Source organism: Eupeodes corollae, chromosome 1 (assembly GCF_945859685.1).
Source record: "Eupeodes corollae chromosome 1, idEupCoro1.1, whole genome shotgun sequence".
NCBI lineage: Eukaryota > Metazoa > Arthropoda > Insecta > Diptera > Syrphidae > Eupeodes > Eupeodes corollae.
This window is the reverse complement of record NC_079147.1, coordinates 88,001,337-88,017,488: the sequence shown is the minus strand read 5'-3', so window position 1 is coordinate 88,017,488 and position 16,152 is coordinate 88,001,337. Positions and strand designations below refer to the sequence as shown.

The 16,152-nt window shown below is 35.1% G+C and overlaps 1 protein-coding gene across 1 annotated transcript in view; it reads right to left on the bottom strand.

Annotated features, from left to right (window-relative positions):
• Positions 1 to 2,497: 2,497 nt before the first annotated feature.
• Positions 2,498 to 16,152, bottom strand: part of LOC129940103 (retinol dehydrogenase 13) — a 51,870-nt gene continuing 38,215 nt past the window's right edge. Inside the window, exons 4-5 of the mRNA XM_056048348.1 lie at positions 2,897 to 3,043; positions 2,498 to 2,780 (exon numbers count right to left, since the gene is read on the bottom strand). Coding sequence (XP_055904323.1) covers positions 2,663 to 2,780; positions 2,897 to 3,043 — 265 coding nt within the window. The 3' untranslated portion in view covers positions 2,498 to 2,662. The remainder of the gene's footprint in view (positions 2,781 to 2,896; positions 3,044 to 16,152) is intronic.

The window sequence follows — 16,152 nt, the reverse complement described above, 5'->3', positions numbered from 1 at the left end:
CAACTTTTGATCTTCCTGGATCCTGGAATTCCAGTGCCATCGATTCTATGGCCAAGAAAATTTACTGATGTTTAACCAACCTAGCACTTCTCGTGATTAAGAGTCACTCCCTTAGACTCCAACTTTCCTAGTACTTTGCGGAGATTTCTGTCGTGACTTTCTATGGTCGACCCATAAACAAGTATGTCCTCAGTTTTACACAACCCCCCTGGAATACCGTCAATTATGCGCTGAATCTGGTTCTGAAAAATCTCCGGAGCGCTTGAAATTCCAAATGGTAGCCTAAGAAAGCAAAACCTTCCAAATAGTGTCAAAAAATTTGTCAGTAGCTGCGACTGAGGTGACAGTTTCAACTGCCAAAACCCGTTCTTTGTGTTTAATTTAGTGAAAAATTTAGCACCAGCTAATTGGGCTAGGATGTGATCTGCGCTTGGTATGGGATGCACTTCACGTTTATGCACTCATTGAGTCGGTGAAGGTCAACACAAAGTCGTATATCTCCATTTGGGTTTGGGTACTATGACAACTGGAGCACACCACTCTGTTGGGTCGTCAACGAATTTGATCACTTCCAGCCTTACAATATCGTCCAATTTTGATTTTAATTTTCCTATCAATGGGATAGGCACTCTTCTTGCGTACGGATTGCTTGGGCTTTTTATTTTGTTTTCATACTGCCCAGGAAGGCAACCTAATTCTTGAAACAATTGAGGAAACTCAATTTCAATTTGCACGTTAGATCGAATATTTGCACTATTTATATCGATTTAATCTGTGCAATAATTTTAGCTGGTCACATGCGTTCAGACACGGTAATGGAGCTTTTAAGTGTTCTATGACATAAATCGTGGAATGTAAAAATCTAGCTTTGCTTTCTAATTTTGCTTCGAATAAACCGATAATTTGTAGGTTTTCTCCAACTGGTCCTACAAGATTGCGGCCACTGACTTCTGGAACAGTCGTCGAAAAAAATTTAGAGAAAACTAACGAAGGTATAAGAACAAAATTCACTTTGACACCATTAACGACAATGTCTTCGGTCCACTGGTCGCAGTTGCCTTGGCAGGAAAAGTACCAATAAATGTGTCAAGATGATTTGCGTTTGGTGTGTGCTTAGCTTTAGAGTTAATATGTTTCGAAGAGTTATTATTCGATATGAAAACAAAGCTGAAGTGATTCCACTTATTACACTTGCTGCAGCGTTCGCCATATGGAGGGCATTTGCATTTATTGAAGTGGGCATCATTATCAAAAAAATCGAATTTCTTTTTGATTGTATTCGCTGAGAAATTCCCGGTTCCTCGATTACTGTTGACGGTCCGTTGCTGCTGTTCTTTTGTGCCCTGATGATGATTAATTGTTGGCTTTTGAGATAATCGTCTTTTGTTAACTGTTGGTGATGACGTATTTAGCTCTTGCTCCTAATGACGAACTGACACATTGTGATGGCTCTTTCTAACGTAAGAGATGCATCAAGCTGTAACTTTTCGGATAAGCTTTTATGATGAAGCTTTCCACAGATTCACCTTCTTCTTGATACCTGCAATTGAATCATACTAGCTCAAAAATTACATTGTGCCTCACAACAAAAAAAGTTTCGAAGGCTCGTAAAACCAATAGGTAATTCTTACAATCTTCTGCGCTTAATGTGAATGAAAGAAAAATATCATCAGCTGCATCAATTATCACGTACATAAGTGTGTTTATTTGGTCTTCTTGAGATTTTGTAGGTCACCAAGACGCAATTCTAAAACGCTCGAACCTTCTTTTCCAATGGCCCCATTGAGAAGGATTTCGAAAGTAAACTGGGCAGGAGCCTCGACCGCGTAATTGCTATGGTTAATAGTAACTTTAATATCTTTTTCCGACATTTTGCAGAACAATGAAAAATTTAATCTTTTAAGAATGCGCGACTTCTAACTTAAATTATTTTTTTTTCTCGCGTGGTTTTCTTCGTACTACCTCTGCCACCATGTGGTGTTCGCAGAATAAAAGGCCAATGCTTGTGCTTAGTTCAAGAGTACTTTAATAACTAACTAGTCTTTAACATAATGGAATTTAATGTGTACCATAAGAGTTTTAAAAAACTCTACAGATTTCGAGTAATTTGCAAAAACGTCTACTTTCGCCCACTGAAATTGTTTGTTGCTAACCAAAAAAAAATTACTTTTAATGAAGTTTTATGGAATTATGGAAGCCAAGATCACCATCAATTCTTATTTTTTGGCAGCAATTACAGAAACAAATGAATTCTCCATTATTAGGAACAGCTAGGTTCATGCGTTCTTATCACTCCTTTCCTTTCTTGAACATCCAAACACATAGTTCTTTGATCAAACATGATTGAAATGACAGGTAAGAAATTTCTGTGACGTTTCCTTTAATTTCTTTGAATTTCCATCATTCCCACGTTACAAGATTCTATTAAATGAAAACCTTAAACCCCGAAACCGCAAACCACAAACCAATCAATTGTCAATTAAATAAAACCCTTAAATAAAGTCCTTAAGTCAAAATCTGCACTTTATGTACCTTATACTTAATAATACAAAAAAAAAGTCTCTTTATTCAAGCACCTCCTTTCATTCATCTACGACATACAATATCAAAAGTCTTTTAAACAATGTTAAAGTAATAATTATTGTTTTAAGGGATCCTTGTTCTAATCCTTTTCATCGTCGCCACCTGTCAACTTCAGTACCCGCATTGTTTCCATGAATAATCTCTTTGCCAGTTCCTTGTCCTTTGCCATCTCCGATGGTGTTGCTATCTCACAATCGCTACAATCAAACAATATACAAAAACATAAATAATATAGAAAAAGGCTTTTAATTAATTTCCAAAACAAAACAGGAGCAAGAACAAAAAGTCCTTTCTTCAACCATATAAAGCTTACTTAAAGTATTCGCCAGTAACAAGCTTCAGTTGCGGATCTGTAGCCAAGCGTACGGCAGTCTGAGCGCCCTCCTGTGGATTTTTCATAAACAACCACATCCAAGGAAATGTCATAAACTTGACGCACATAGCTGACATCAAAGGTGAACTGAAAATATGGAGAAGTTATGGAAATATTAAGAAAGGAAATGGCAAACAGAAACAAAGAAAAACACACATCTTCTTATGTGTGGAAGATGTATTAAAATAACCTCAAGTTCCTGCGCCTGGGAATTAAGGATATGCGATGGTTCGTGCGTCATCCGTTGTGGGGTTAATTTTTTCGTAAATTGAGTTCAAATTGCTACAAATGCAAATGTTGATGCCACTAATTTCGCCCAAAGCCAACAAAACATCCTTGACAGAAAAGTATTGTTAAATTCTTGTTCGTGCTTTTGCTTCTTCTCTCTTTTTCTCCTTCGTCCTTGCCGTCGTTCGTCGTCGTGGTAGTTCGTTGAGAGAGAACAGGAAGGATATTTCCATCCATTGCTGAGTTTTCAATTTATTTCGAAATTAATTACAGAACCAAGGAGGGTTTTCCGTTTTCCATTTATTTAATATTATTTTTCTTTTCTTTGTCTGTGTTATTTTTTGGGCAAGGGTGTTGAAATATGCGCAGAGGGGTAAATGCGGAGGAAAGCTTGTTTAACAATTTTATAGCGAACATTAGCGGGTGGTTAAAAGGGCGAAATTATGTTCATGTTGAAATGTTGTCTTGTGTGTCTGTCGCTGTGGTCGACGCGAAGCGCCGACGGAAGCGAAGAATACGACCGGAATGTAGTGGGGTATTTTTAAGATTTTTTTTTTTAAAGTTTAGTTTTGGTGCTTAAAAAAGTTTTTAATATTCCCTCTTTTCGATTTGGGAGATTTTCCGTTGGTTTTGTTTTATAGACTGTTTGATGGATGGATTTTATGAACTTTTTTAAAAGATTATAATAGTGTGCAACTTTGTTTTTATTTCAAGAGATTTAGCATAAATATTTAAAAATTTATTACATTCACAAAATAGCTATGATTTATTCATGTGGGAAAATTTGTTTAAGGACGTTGGGAGATGAATAAAAGGAGGGAATGGGGTTATAATTTTTTTTTTGTTATTCTTAGAACCTAATAAAAACCTAGCCGTTAAGTAAGAGAGCAGTCTTGTGGCGAGGTGAGATCTTAAGTCATCATTTGACTCTTATAAGAAATAAAGAATTCCAAATAGCCCAGAAGAAGAGAAAAAGATTATCTAAGTCTAAATTAGAGAAGGATATATTATGTGAGTATAGAGATTTTTTCTGCACTGCATGAATGTGAAATGTTTTACCCGGAACATACTTAGGCCAGTTTAATGGCCCATTGTGATACCACATGAATCTTGAGGCTTTTTAATAAGCTTAATGAAACCAGTTTGAGTGCCCTACGAAAGGTGAGAGACTGATAGAGTTAATGTGATTGAGATCGTTTTTTATCGAAGAATTCTTTTAAGCAGGTCTTGCATTTTTGAGCTCTAGAGGGGCACGTACGATGATTAATTGTCGAACAAAATCATCTTCAGTAATGAGGCACATTTTCACCTAAGTGGATTCGTCAATAAGCATTTTAAAGGGTTGAGTGAAAGGCTATTTTTCCCACACCAAAATGTAAAACTATCAATGTCTGCTTGTAAAAGAATACGATCATGGGTGGACTTTATTATTTTGAAAATCTTCATATCGTCAGCAAAAATGAGTTCACTTGATCGTAGACATGACGATACATCGTTAATAGACAGGATGAACAGAAAAGGGCCAAGATGGCTTCCCTGGCGAACACCAGATTGAGCAACGAAAGGTTCAGAATGACAATTTCTAAATTTTACATCGTAGGATCTGTTTTCAAGGTATGACTTAATACAAGCTAAGAAAAATGGTGGAAAATTAAGAGCCTTTAGTTTAAATAAAATAATTCCGTGGCTAAGTTGGTCAAAAGCTTTAGAAAAGTTAGTGTATACACAGTCAACTTCATAACCTTGTTCTAAAGCTTTTGAACATATGTTTGAGAATGTGAGGAGATTAGGAACGGTTGATCTTTTTCTCACAAAACCATGTTGCTGTTCGCAAATGATATTTTTACTAAAATATGCTACGCTTTCACAAACAACTTGTTCAAATACTTTAGGAATGCAAAAAGGTTTTGCAATGGGCCTGTAGTTGCTTCCGGCTTGTTACCTTTCTTGAAAATTGGTGTGAGAAATGACTTCTTCCATATACTGGAAAATTAGCCTGTTTTTAGAGAAAGTTTGAATAAGAACGTAGATAGTACACTTTATTAGTACTATCGGGGGAATACCATCAGGACCGGCTGAGCAGTCATCATTTAACGCAGATAAAAGATCAAGGACCGTACTCTGTAGCACAGGTATGTGACTACAGCTAGTTTGCGAAAAAGTGTGAAGATTATGAAAATATACTTCATCAACTTCTTGAGGGCTATTAACAAATGACTCACGGAAATTCGTTGCGGAAGCGTTACAGATATCAAAAGTTTTATCTAACGAAAGGTTCTTGTAAGTGAAGTTAACTGGAAAGCCATCTGATTTTTTCTTTGAGTTTACAAAATTCCAAAATTTTTTAGGATTCTCTTTCAAAGAGGTGCCCATATCAGTAACATAACAAGCATATAAAAAATTAGAAAGAGACTTAAGGCCCAACTATAATAGGCATAAGCTAGCATATGTGCGCATAAGTAAACGTGCGAACACAAAGAATCTCAATACGAGTGAACATAATGGAGTCTAGCTCCGTTTCTTTCTATTTTTCTCAGTTTCGTTAACTTAAGCACACTTAAGCAAGAGCGATCCCAGTCGCTCGCCGCATGAGTAAAATCTGACATGTAGATACGTGAGCAAAATTGCATTATGGCTATGCAGTAATTTCTCAAACTTAAGTGAATTTTCGTTGGGTTTTTGACATAAGCTTATGTTTGCTTATGCCTATTATAGTTGGGCCTTTATATTGGTTAAAGAGTTCAACATAAAAAGAGAAGTTGACTGGAGACAGAGTTTTGAGATACATTTTCCATGCCTTATTTCTTTTGTTACGCAGTAAACGCAATTCTGTCGTGTACCAAGGATGGCTAAAGTTTGTATTCCTCGATTTCTTTATGGGTAAATTTTTTTCAAAACAATAATTAAGGATCTTATAAAAAGTTGAAACTGCTTCGTCAATGTTAGAGAATGCTAGTGTATCGGAAATTTCAGAAATGGTTAAGTCTTCAGACAACTGCTGGAAATTGGCTCTTCTGAAATCAAAATTATATAAGCAATCAAAAAAATTACTGTGATTAGTAAGGTGATTACTTAAGTCAAAAAAATGTCCAAAGGGGGGTGATATTTGTCAATATTAGTAATACCTGATCTTGATTCTAGAACTGTTAAAAAGTGTTTACAGAAGCGTTTAAAGATTTGAAAAAAATTGAACCTAGTGAAGTCATTTGAAAAAGATTAAGACATATACCATTTTTGTATAGACTACTTTTCGTGTCTATATCCAAAAAAAAAAGTTCATTTCTTGACAAACCACTGGAACTTAGACTTTTGACTAAAATTGCCAAATTGTCTACAAAAAATACATGTAACTAAAAGAAATGCCGTTATTTCTCATATATCTTTAAGTCCATAGTTTATAAAAATTGGCAAAAACTTAGTCAATGTCAGTGTTTTTAACGGAGTTTTGAACTGAGTTTTTAAAAAGGCTGAAAATGAATCACACTTTTTCCAATTTTAAGTTTATAATAACCACGAAATTTCTTTCAGAATTTCAGATGGGATCAGCGGTATATTTAAAACTTTATGAAATGGTCAGGTTACAAGTTTATATTTTTTAAATTAAATTGTAAATCTTGCAAGTCCTAAAAATGTAGACATGGTGACCCTTCACAGTAGACTCTTTAACGTTTGATGGCCAAATTTGAGACGACCGGTTCAGTAAACAATAAGCCAACACCCGTAAGTTCAAGGAATACAAGATCGGCCGAAAACATCACCACGTTACGATGATAACTAATTTCTTACGATATGGACCAAGACGACATGTGGTTCCAACAGGTGCTACGTGCCACACAGCAAACGCCATTCATTCCATTTCAACATCTACCAGCTATATTGACAAACCCTATATAAATAAAATAAACGTCTTTCTAAAATTTACAAAAATGTTTTTTTCTAAAGAACAAAATTAATAATATCATAAAATAAATTGAATCAAAAAACTCAACATTGAACACATTTTATACAAAGTTATCCATTTTGCGGCCTCAAAAATAAACGTAAAAAGGAGACTGGGATGCGACCCAAACTGATAACTTCCCATCCCGCCTGTCGATTGGCTTGCTATAATTTGTAGGTTTTCGTGTTAGGTTAAAAAAGTTGTCAGTTCAATTATTCTTAAAAATTAAAATTACCAACAAAATTGTTCATATAAAGAAATAGTTTAGTTTGAAAATCTAGTTTTGTTAAATAGATTTTTAGTCGAAAACAAATTTTTACCAATTTTAGAAGCATTTCTTAAATTTTTACAAATTGGATGAACGAAATTAATTTGAGAGATATCAAGAACCGAACATCAGTTTTTGCCAAATTTGCGTACTATTTTTAGTAGATTTTTTTTATGAAAAAACGGACTGTTGGATTTTTATAAAAAACTACTTCACATCGAAAACAATATTTGAAGACAAATATTTTGAAGTTTTAAAAAGCTATTTGAGTGTAAAGTAAATTTTTAGCCAACTGTAATATTGTTTTTTTTTTTTAGGTTTTTTTCAAAGTTATACTGAATGTTAACATCAATATTTGATAAAAAACAAAAGTAGTTTAAGGTCAATATCTCAAAGTTTTGAAAAGATATTTGAGTCGAAATTCAATTTTTACTAACTTTTATTATTTTTTTTGTTTAGACTTTTATTTTTTGTAAAAAAAACTGTCAATTCGATTTTTCCCAAAAATTTTCCGAATGTTGACAAAATATTTCTTTTAAGTTAAAATTATTTGGACGCCATAATCTCCAATTTTTGAAAATATATTTAAGTCAAAATTCAATGTTTACCAACTTTGAGTAATGGTTTTTTTAGGTTTTTATTTTTCATTGTAAAAACTGTCAATTCAACTCAAAATTTTACCAGATTTTAAAAACGTTATTCTTCGTTGCACAAAATTGTTTTAGAGATGAAATCATTTTTATTCGTAAAATTTTCGAGGTGACAAAAATTTAGTTAGTTGGCATTTTTTCCAAAAATATATGCAGTCGATTAATGTTAAAATATATATTATAAAATTTGAGGAAAGTCTCTAGCGTTATTGGTTCGTGAAATATTTCGGACTAACCAAAATGTTCATCTTTTGTTTAAACACTCAATTTTCTTGATAGTCCTTTCTGCATCTTTCTGCATTTTTCTGCCTTATAATCTGTATAACAAAATTTATTTGAAGTCGATATCTCTTCTGGTTCTTGAACTATGGGTAGAAAAAAAAACGCCGCGAACGTACGAACTCACGTTAGAATGTACGTACACACGCACGCACTTAACAACTTTTTAAAAATATAGATTTGAATTCTGATAGAAGCGGAATAGTCTCCCGTAACGCTCAAAAAGACACTTTTTCACAGCAGATATCTTTAAATGTTAAACCTTTTTTTAGAAATTCTTAAATTTGATATACTTTGCCTCTTAGTACTGCCTTTTAATTATATATTTTAAATCAACCAACCTAAATTACATTTTTTCAAACCATCACTGTAATCCACATAAAGGACGCAGGACATAAAAACAAAACTTTTTCGATTCATTTAATCATTTTAACCAAATTTAATCAAAACTTTCCAAATTTACCAACCTAACCAAATTCATTTCGAATGGTACGGTAAGTTTTATGCTGGTCATCCAAATTCGTTGTGCTCTTAGGCGTTTCCAGTCGAATTGACATCATATAGCAAAAGCTGATTCAACAAACTCCGAACTGGGAACTGGGCGAGTTTTAGGTGTGAAGAGAAAAATAAAAATTAAATTGAATTAATTAGATTCCAATTCAAAAGCACACCCGCGATTTTCAGTTCGATTTAATGAGGCGGTTTTACACGCTGCTGCTAACCGAGGTGCTGATTTAATTCCTTTCCATCGTCGTCGGCATTGGCATCACATATTATAGCAACAACAAAAACCGCTAAAATTGGAATACCACACAAATCTAGACCCCAACAAAAACAACAACAATAACAAAAGCAGGAGCAACCAGTGACGAAAGCAAAGCGATGACGATGAGCGACGAACGACGAGCACCGAACAAGGAACAAGGAACGACAATGTTATTCATAAGCTCCCCCAGGACGAAAGTTCTGGTTGAAGAAGCAACAAAAACAGCCAACTTCCACTTCCATCATCATCATCGTCGGCGTCGTCGTTTTGCCACACCTGATGTAATTGTTGTTTCTCTTCGTTATCCTGTTCCAGATTCGTCCTAACTGCAAATGGTTGGGTAGGGGATGGGGGATCGGTCGCGGAAGGACGATAGAAGATTTAAGGGAATTTATATTACGACGGTATCTGTACCTACTCCATAACCGCAGGCACATCAGCCTCCTCCCCTGAACCCTGAAGTGGTGTTACAAAAGTTTTCAAGAAAAAAGTTCACATTGTCATGGAACACGATGACGACGTCGAGCGACGGGATGGTGACGAGCGAGGAAGCTCGGTAAAAGGTGCGACGTTGTACCTACCATTCCACCGTTTATAACAACACCCACCCCCCCCCCCCTCCAACAACCTCTAGATTTGGTTGAGTTTTAATGGAATTTCCGTATTTTCTTTTATTCCGGGAATTATGTCATCTCTTGTTTCAAGCTTTTGTAAATAATGATTAGTAATCTTCATCACTTTTCCATCGAGGGCCAGTTGAAGTAGGAGTTGTCAAGAGCAAGGGTCCTTTCTTTTCTTATACAAGGGTATTTCCATGGAACTCTGTGTTGCTCTTAATATCTTGTCAATTGTCCTGTAACAGGATTTAAACAAAAACACAACTATAATATCTTAATTCAACCGAGTCATGTCCTTTGTTTTGGAAGATGAGGATCTTTGTGAGAGTGATGATGATGAGCTCAGGACATGAAGGGACATATAATATGCTGGAGCGTCAGAGTATATGAGTTTTTGGTACAATCAATTTAAGAGCATAGGTACCTTCATTTAGCAAAAAAGTTTCATCTTGATCGAAATGCAAAACTTTATCCTGTACTTTTGTTTGTTTTAGTTTTTTCTTGTTGATGATTGTCAAGAAAAACTTTGATTCAATCTTCTGATAAAAACTTTTTTCTGTTAAATATTTGTTGCTGTTTGATTTACAAATCCTTGTAACTTACTTGATTGCACTTTAAGAACAGTGAGAAAGAAACATGGAGCTAATTTGTTTTCTAAATTAATTTGTTTGGTAAGCGCGTTTGTTTTGCTTGATATTAAAAAACAAAGGTCAAAATTTTTTTGTTATCTAACAATGGGTTATCCATTTTGAAGTTTAAAAAGCATAGGGCTGGAATTCAACATCTGACTAAAGTGTGACATTTACGAAAATGGATCGCTTAACTATCGCTACTTCAAAAATGGTGATACTGCCACATATTGTGTTTTAAGAGGAAATTATGGTTCAAATAATCGTCCAACTACACAAGCAACTGTCAAAATTGTGAAGACATTTCATGAGACTGGATTGGTTAGAGATATTCTAAGGCCTGTTCTTCATCGTTTAGCTCGTACCACTGAACATCGCTGATGTAAGTGAAAGGGTTGCGGAAGACCCGAATGTGTCGACTTCTCGTCGATCTCAGGAATTAGGACTGTCTTACAGCACATTATAGCGTATTTTGCAATTGGATCTACCCCTACAGCCATAAAAAGTAAAGCTCACACAAACACGCCGCACTGAAATCGTTGTTACGGGCGATTTCAATGTATATAATTCTTCACGGCTTCAATGCTCGGGCCAGGCAACACCCGAATGAGTGTGTCTGAGATCTTCGCTGAGTTGAACCAGCAAACTCAGGTGGTGAAGGGCTCACTCAAATATCGGACGTAGAAGGTCGAGCAGAAAACACTCTTGACTTTTTTTACCTCTGACCCTGGAACACCTCTATACGCATCTGACCATTGTGTCGTATCAGCAAATTTCTCGTGTCAAAACCCTCCAGTTAAAGAAAGAGATCCTAATAGATCATAAATACGAGAAAGCCTACTGGGCGGTCTCAAAAACTACTTCAGGATCTTTAACTGAACACTATGCTGCTCTGATATGATCACAAGTTTGATTCTTTTGGGAATGAAAACGCATTAATTCATTCGAGCTGTAATGAGGTGATAAGGGTTAAGGGAGTAAGTTTAAGTTGTTTTAAAGCCAAACCAACTGAGGAGAACCGGAATGTGTTTAAGCAAGCCAGGAAGGCCTGCAACGCCCATATTCGATGGACCAAATTTTTGCATGTCCAAAAATTACGGCAAAAAATACTGTAATGTCCACACGCAGTAAAATTTTTTGGTTATTGGTTCCTACGCTTGATGTCGATGACACTCCATTTGTTAGCTCTTTAGAGAGAGCAAATTTTAGTCATTTTGCCGCCAAATTAACGCTGCCAGTGATTGCTATGACTCCGCCTGTCATTGAGTGCGCTAGCGATTCTATGGCTCAATATTTTTTCGCACGCGTACAGTGATGAGAGTCCTAAAAGATATTATGTATGTTACATAAACCCGGATGGTATTCCCTCTGTTGTTTTGGAGTGAACCTGGCAAAATAACTGCATGAACTTTTTCGTCTATCATACTCCTCTGTTCTAGTTCCGAGTGGATGGAAAACCGTATTTGTCCACCCTATCACCAAAAAAAAGAGCGAATCTTCCTCACCTTCTAATTACCGACCGATTGCACTTACGTCCCTGCTGAATTATCAGCTCAAGAAATATCTCAAAGATTGAAATCTTCTTAATGAGCGACAATACTTCTAATGCAATACATTTTTTCGCTGACGATAGTACCCTTAGCTTTTCAAATTCGTTTTCAGAATTGCATCTCTCTTCTTCGGATCTGGAATTGCAACGACAAGATATGATAAGCTCATTGAATTCCGACCTAAATAGCAATGGGAAATAAAAAAACGGTTGGAATCTAATGCATCGAAAACTCAATGCTATCTTGTATCGTAAATGCAAGATATTCCCCCTCGCCATTATCCATAGATGGCATTTGCATCGAGGAGACTAGACATCTCGATATTCTTGGTATGTTTGTCACCAACCACCTCTTGTAGAACGCTCACAATCGCTTTGTTGCCAAAAATACCACAAGATGTTTGGGTTTTCTAAGGCGATACAAGAAGTTTTTCTTCCCTTTTGATCTGGCTGTTATTTACAAGCTTGACTATAGCTCCCATATCTGGGCTAGCCCTCCTGCAATTTACTTAAGCCTCTTGGACAGTATTGAACGTAGAATCTTAGATTGATTGGTGATAATACCATCATAGAATCATCAACGTCGTTTGAACGTTGAATATGGTCTTACATTTTTTTGTCTCACCCTCTTTTACCGTTATTTTAACGGTTTATGCTCTAGGGAAATAGCCTTCCCTTAAAAAATTCAACCGTAATACTCGCGCTTCTATAGGAATGCTCATCACTATACCCTAAAGCCCTACTTCGGTCGTATTGCCAAGTATATAGATTCGTTCTTTAGCCGTACTACACGAATGTTGAATGCACTACTACACTCTGTCTTTGCTAGTCATTGCAATATTCAAGAATCATCAATTTGCGTGGTGGTCATTTAAATGATGTCAACGTTCAAACTTTATAATACAAAATAAATATTAAAAAAATGGTTCCATTTTCGTTTACTTTTGAAACCACAAAATGGATAATCCTGTATAAATCGAGAACTTTGTGAAGCAATTTGTTGTTAGTGAATTAAACTTTAACGTCTACAGCTCAAAATCTAAATAATCAAATAGTTTAAGAAGCTCAAATTAATTTGTTTCTATGCACAACTTGGGATTTTTGGAGACTTTTTATAGTTTTTGATAATGGACGTCTGTACCTAATATTGGAACTATTCCAAAGTAAAATTGAGTTGCTTTGTTACATTAAAACTAATTGAAAAATAGGTCGCATTATTAATTTGTTTTTCTACAAAAAGTCAGCTTTAGAACGGTTCTTAGTATACTTCAGAAGGCTTACCTTACCTAATTCAGAATCTCCATTAAATGAAAAATTAGAACAAAATAGAAGAGATTTATTTTGCTAAAATATACAACATAAACCATGATACCTTTAAGGTGGAAAGGAGGGCAGAATGCACTTTAAACTGCCAAAACCAAAATTGTATTTATTTGGAATGCACTGAAAAATGTGTGTTTGTTGCTTAATGTGAGAAGTGTTTAACACAGAACTCGTAACATCAACTTAAAGGTTGTTTTTGGTAGATCGTGTGTCTAACTTTAGTTATGGTGCCTCTTAACGACCACAAGAGCACTGCAATGTAAATGAAACTTTTTTTCGAACCATTTAATCTTCTTTAATTGTTAACTTCCCATAGGAAGTTATTGTAATGGGTCCGAATTTGTCAAATTGAAAATTTTGACATTTCTCGACGTTTCAAGGTTCCTAGAGTCGAAACAAAAGATTTTTAGAAAGATGTCTGTGCGTGCGTGTGTACGTACGTTCGTACGTCCGTACGTTCGCGACGTTTTTTTCGCCCTCGATAGCTCAAGAACCAGAAGAGATATCGATTTCAAATAAATTTTGTTATACAAATAATAAGGCAGAAAGATGCAGAAACCGCTCTCAAGAAAATTGCGTGGGTGAGGTGAAAATGTTGGTTAACCCTAAATATCTTACGAACCAAAAACTATAGAGACTTGAATTAAATTTTATATAATATATTGTAACGTGATACCAAATAGGTATATTTTTTGAAAAAAATCAATATAACGGTAATATAAAAAAAATTTATAATTTATAAAACAATAAAACTGAAAGAAAAATTTGTCACCCTCCCAAATTTTACGACTGAAATATGATTTCATCTCTAAAACAATTTTGTGCAAGGAAAAATAATGTTTTTGACATCTGATAAAATTTTGAGAAATATCTAATTGACAGTTCGTTTTATAAAAAATAAAAATCTAAAAAAAAACATTACTCAAAGTTCGTAAAAATTGAATATCGATTCAAATATGTTTTCAAAAACTTGAAATGTAGGCTTTAAGCTTATTTTATTTTATAAGAAATATTGTTTCAACATTATGAAAAATGTTGAGATAAATCGAATTGACAGTTTTTTTTACAAAAAATAAAAACCTACAAAAAAAATTGTATAAAAGTTGGTAAAAATTGATTTTCGACTCAAATATCTTTTCAAAACTTTGAGATATTGACTTTAATTTACTTTTATCTTTCAAAAAACCTTGTTGTCAATATTCAGTTAAAGTTTGAAAAAAATCGAATTGGCAGTTTTTTTACAAAAAATTAAAAACCGAACAAAAAATTAACAAAAGTTGGTAGAAAATGATTTTCGACTCAAATATCTTCTAAAAACTTTGAGATAATAGCTTCTAACTAATTTTTCTTATAAGAAATATAGTTTTCAACATTTGATAAAATTTTTAAAAAATTCGAATTGACATTTTTTTACAAAAAATAAAACTCTAATAAAAAAAACAATACTAAAACTTGGTAAAAATTTACTTTCGGCTCAAATAGCTTTTCAAAAATTAAAAATATTGACTTCAAACTTATTATATTTCACAGAAAATATTGCTTTCGATATTCAGTAATTTTTATATAAAAATCCAACAGTCCGTTTTTTCTTAACAAATAAAATCTACAAAAACAGTACGCAAAATTGGTAAAAATTGATACGAGTACATATAGGCAACGTGGTCTGGAAATCCTAAGTGCTACCTTGGCAACGAGGTAGGACTATTTTAATATCGTAGCCAGGACACTGCTCATATGTTTTGTCTAAGAGCTCGAAGAATATATCTTTGGTGTTGTCGTCTTTCTCTTCTGTGGGGGCGTGCGCTCATATCAGGCTAATGTTGCCGAATTTAGCCTTGATGCGTATGGTCACGAGGCGCACATATAACTCAAGACTTCTTGCCTAAGTATGGCTCCAATGACGAAGCCGCATCCAAATAAGCGCTGTTGGTTTTCGTGGTAGCAGTCACTATTAAATATCGCAGTTTTTCATCCTCTTTTTGTTCGGCCCATCTCATCGTGTTTCCTGAATGGCAGTGATGTCAACTTTATTGCGGTCTAGGGACTCCGCTAATTCTTCGGCCGCATGTGGTTTGTTAAGGGACCTAACATTCCAGGTGCATATCCAAAGTTCGTTGTCCTTAATTCTTTTGCGTTGGTTGTCAACAGTAAATCTGTCCCTATCCTGGGCTTGTTGGTGCTTCGCAACTATGAAAGCTTTTACGTAGCCATTAAGTCACCCCCGACGGCACAACCCCCAACCTAAAGGGCCAGATCCTAATTATAACTAAAAGGAAGGATAGCCGGATAAAACCGCTCCTTATAGGCCTGGGCTCCGAATAAGTCGAAGAAGGCCTATAAGGTGTTCACTAAGTAGTTCAACCTTACTGGAACTGTAGACATCACCGTTGATTCCATCTCGGGAATTCCTCCGCTGCCGTTTGGATAAGGAGAGGTGCCTTAGTGGAAACACCTCTCCCCCCTCTCTTGTTTGCTGCCCCCAATAACTGTCCACTGGGGTCGAAACCCAATCTCCAGTTGAGGTACTATGAATCCGATGGTCACCACGAGGAGGTGAGAGTAGGAGTTGATAGACAGAGGTGGGTTATATAAGTGTCGCTTATGAATAGAAATATTGGGAGAGGGTTAAGGTTTAACGACTTTCACAAAGCTGTCGAGGTTCTGCCGTTGAAGTTCTACACCTAAAGAATAATTCTGCCAATTTGGAAAAGAATTTGAAAAATTGATGGTACTGCCATCAGTAATAGAATACATTGGATTTGAAGTTGGAGAAAGAAAGGGAGTTGGAGACAAAGTGAAGCCCTGCGAAACACCATCATTTATTTTATTAATTCTAGACTTAATACCATCTAATACAATTTGTACGGTAAGAAACGATTAAAATATTCTTATAACGAAGAAATCTTAATAGGCACTTTCCTATATCAAAAGCTATCTGCTCTTGGAA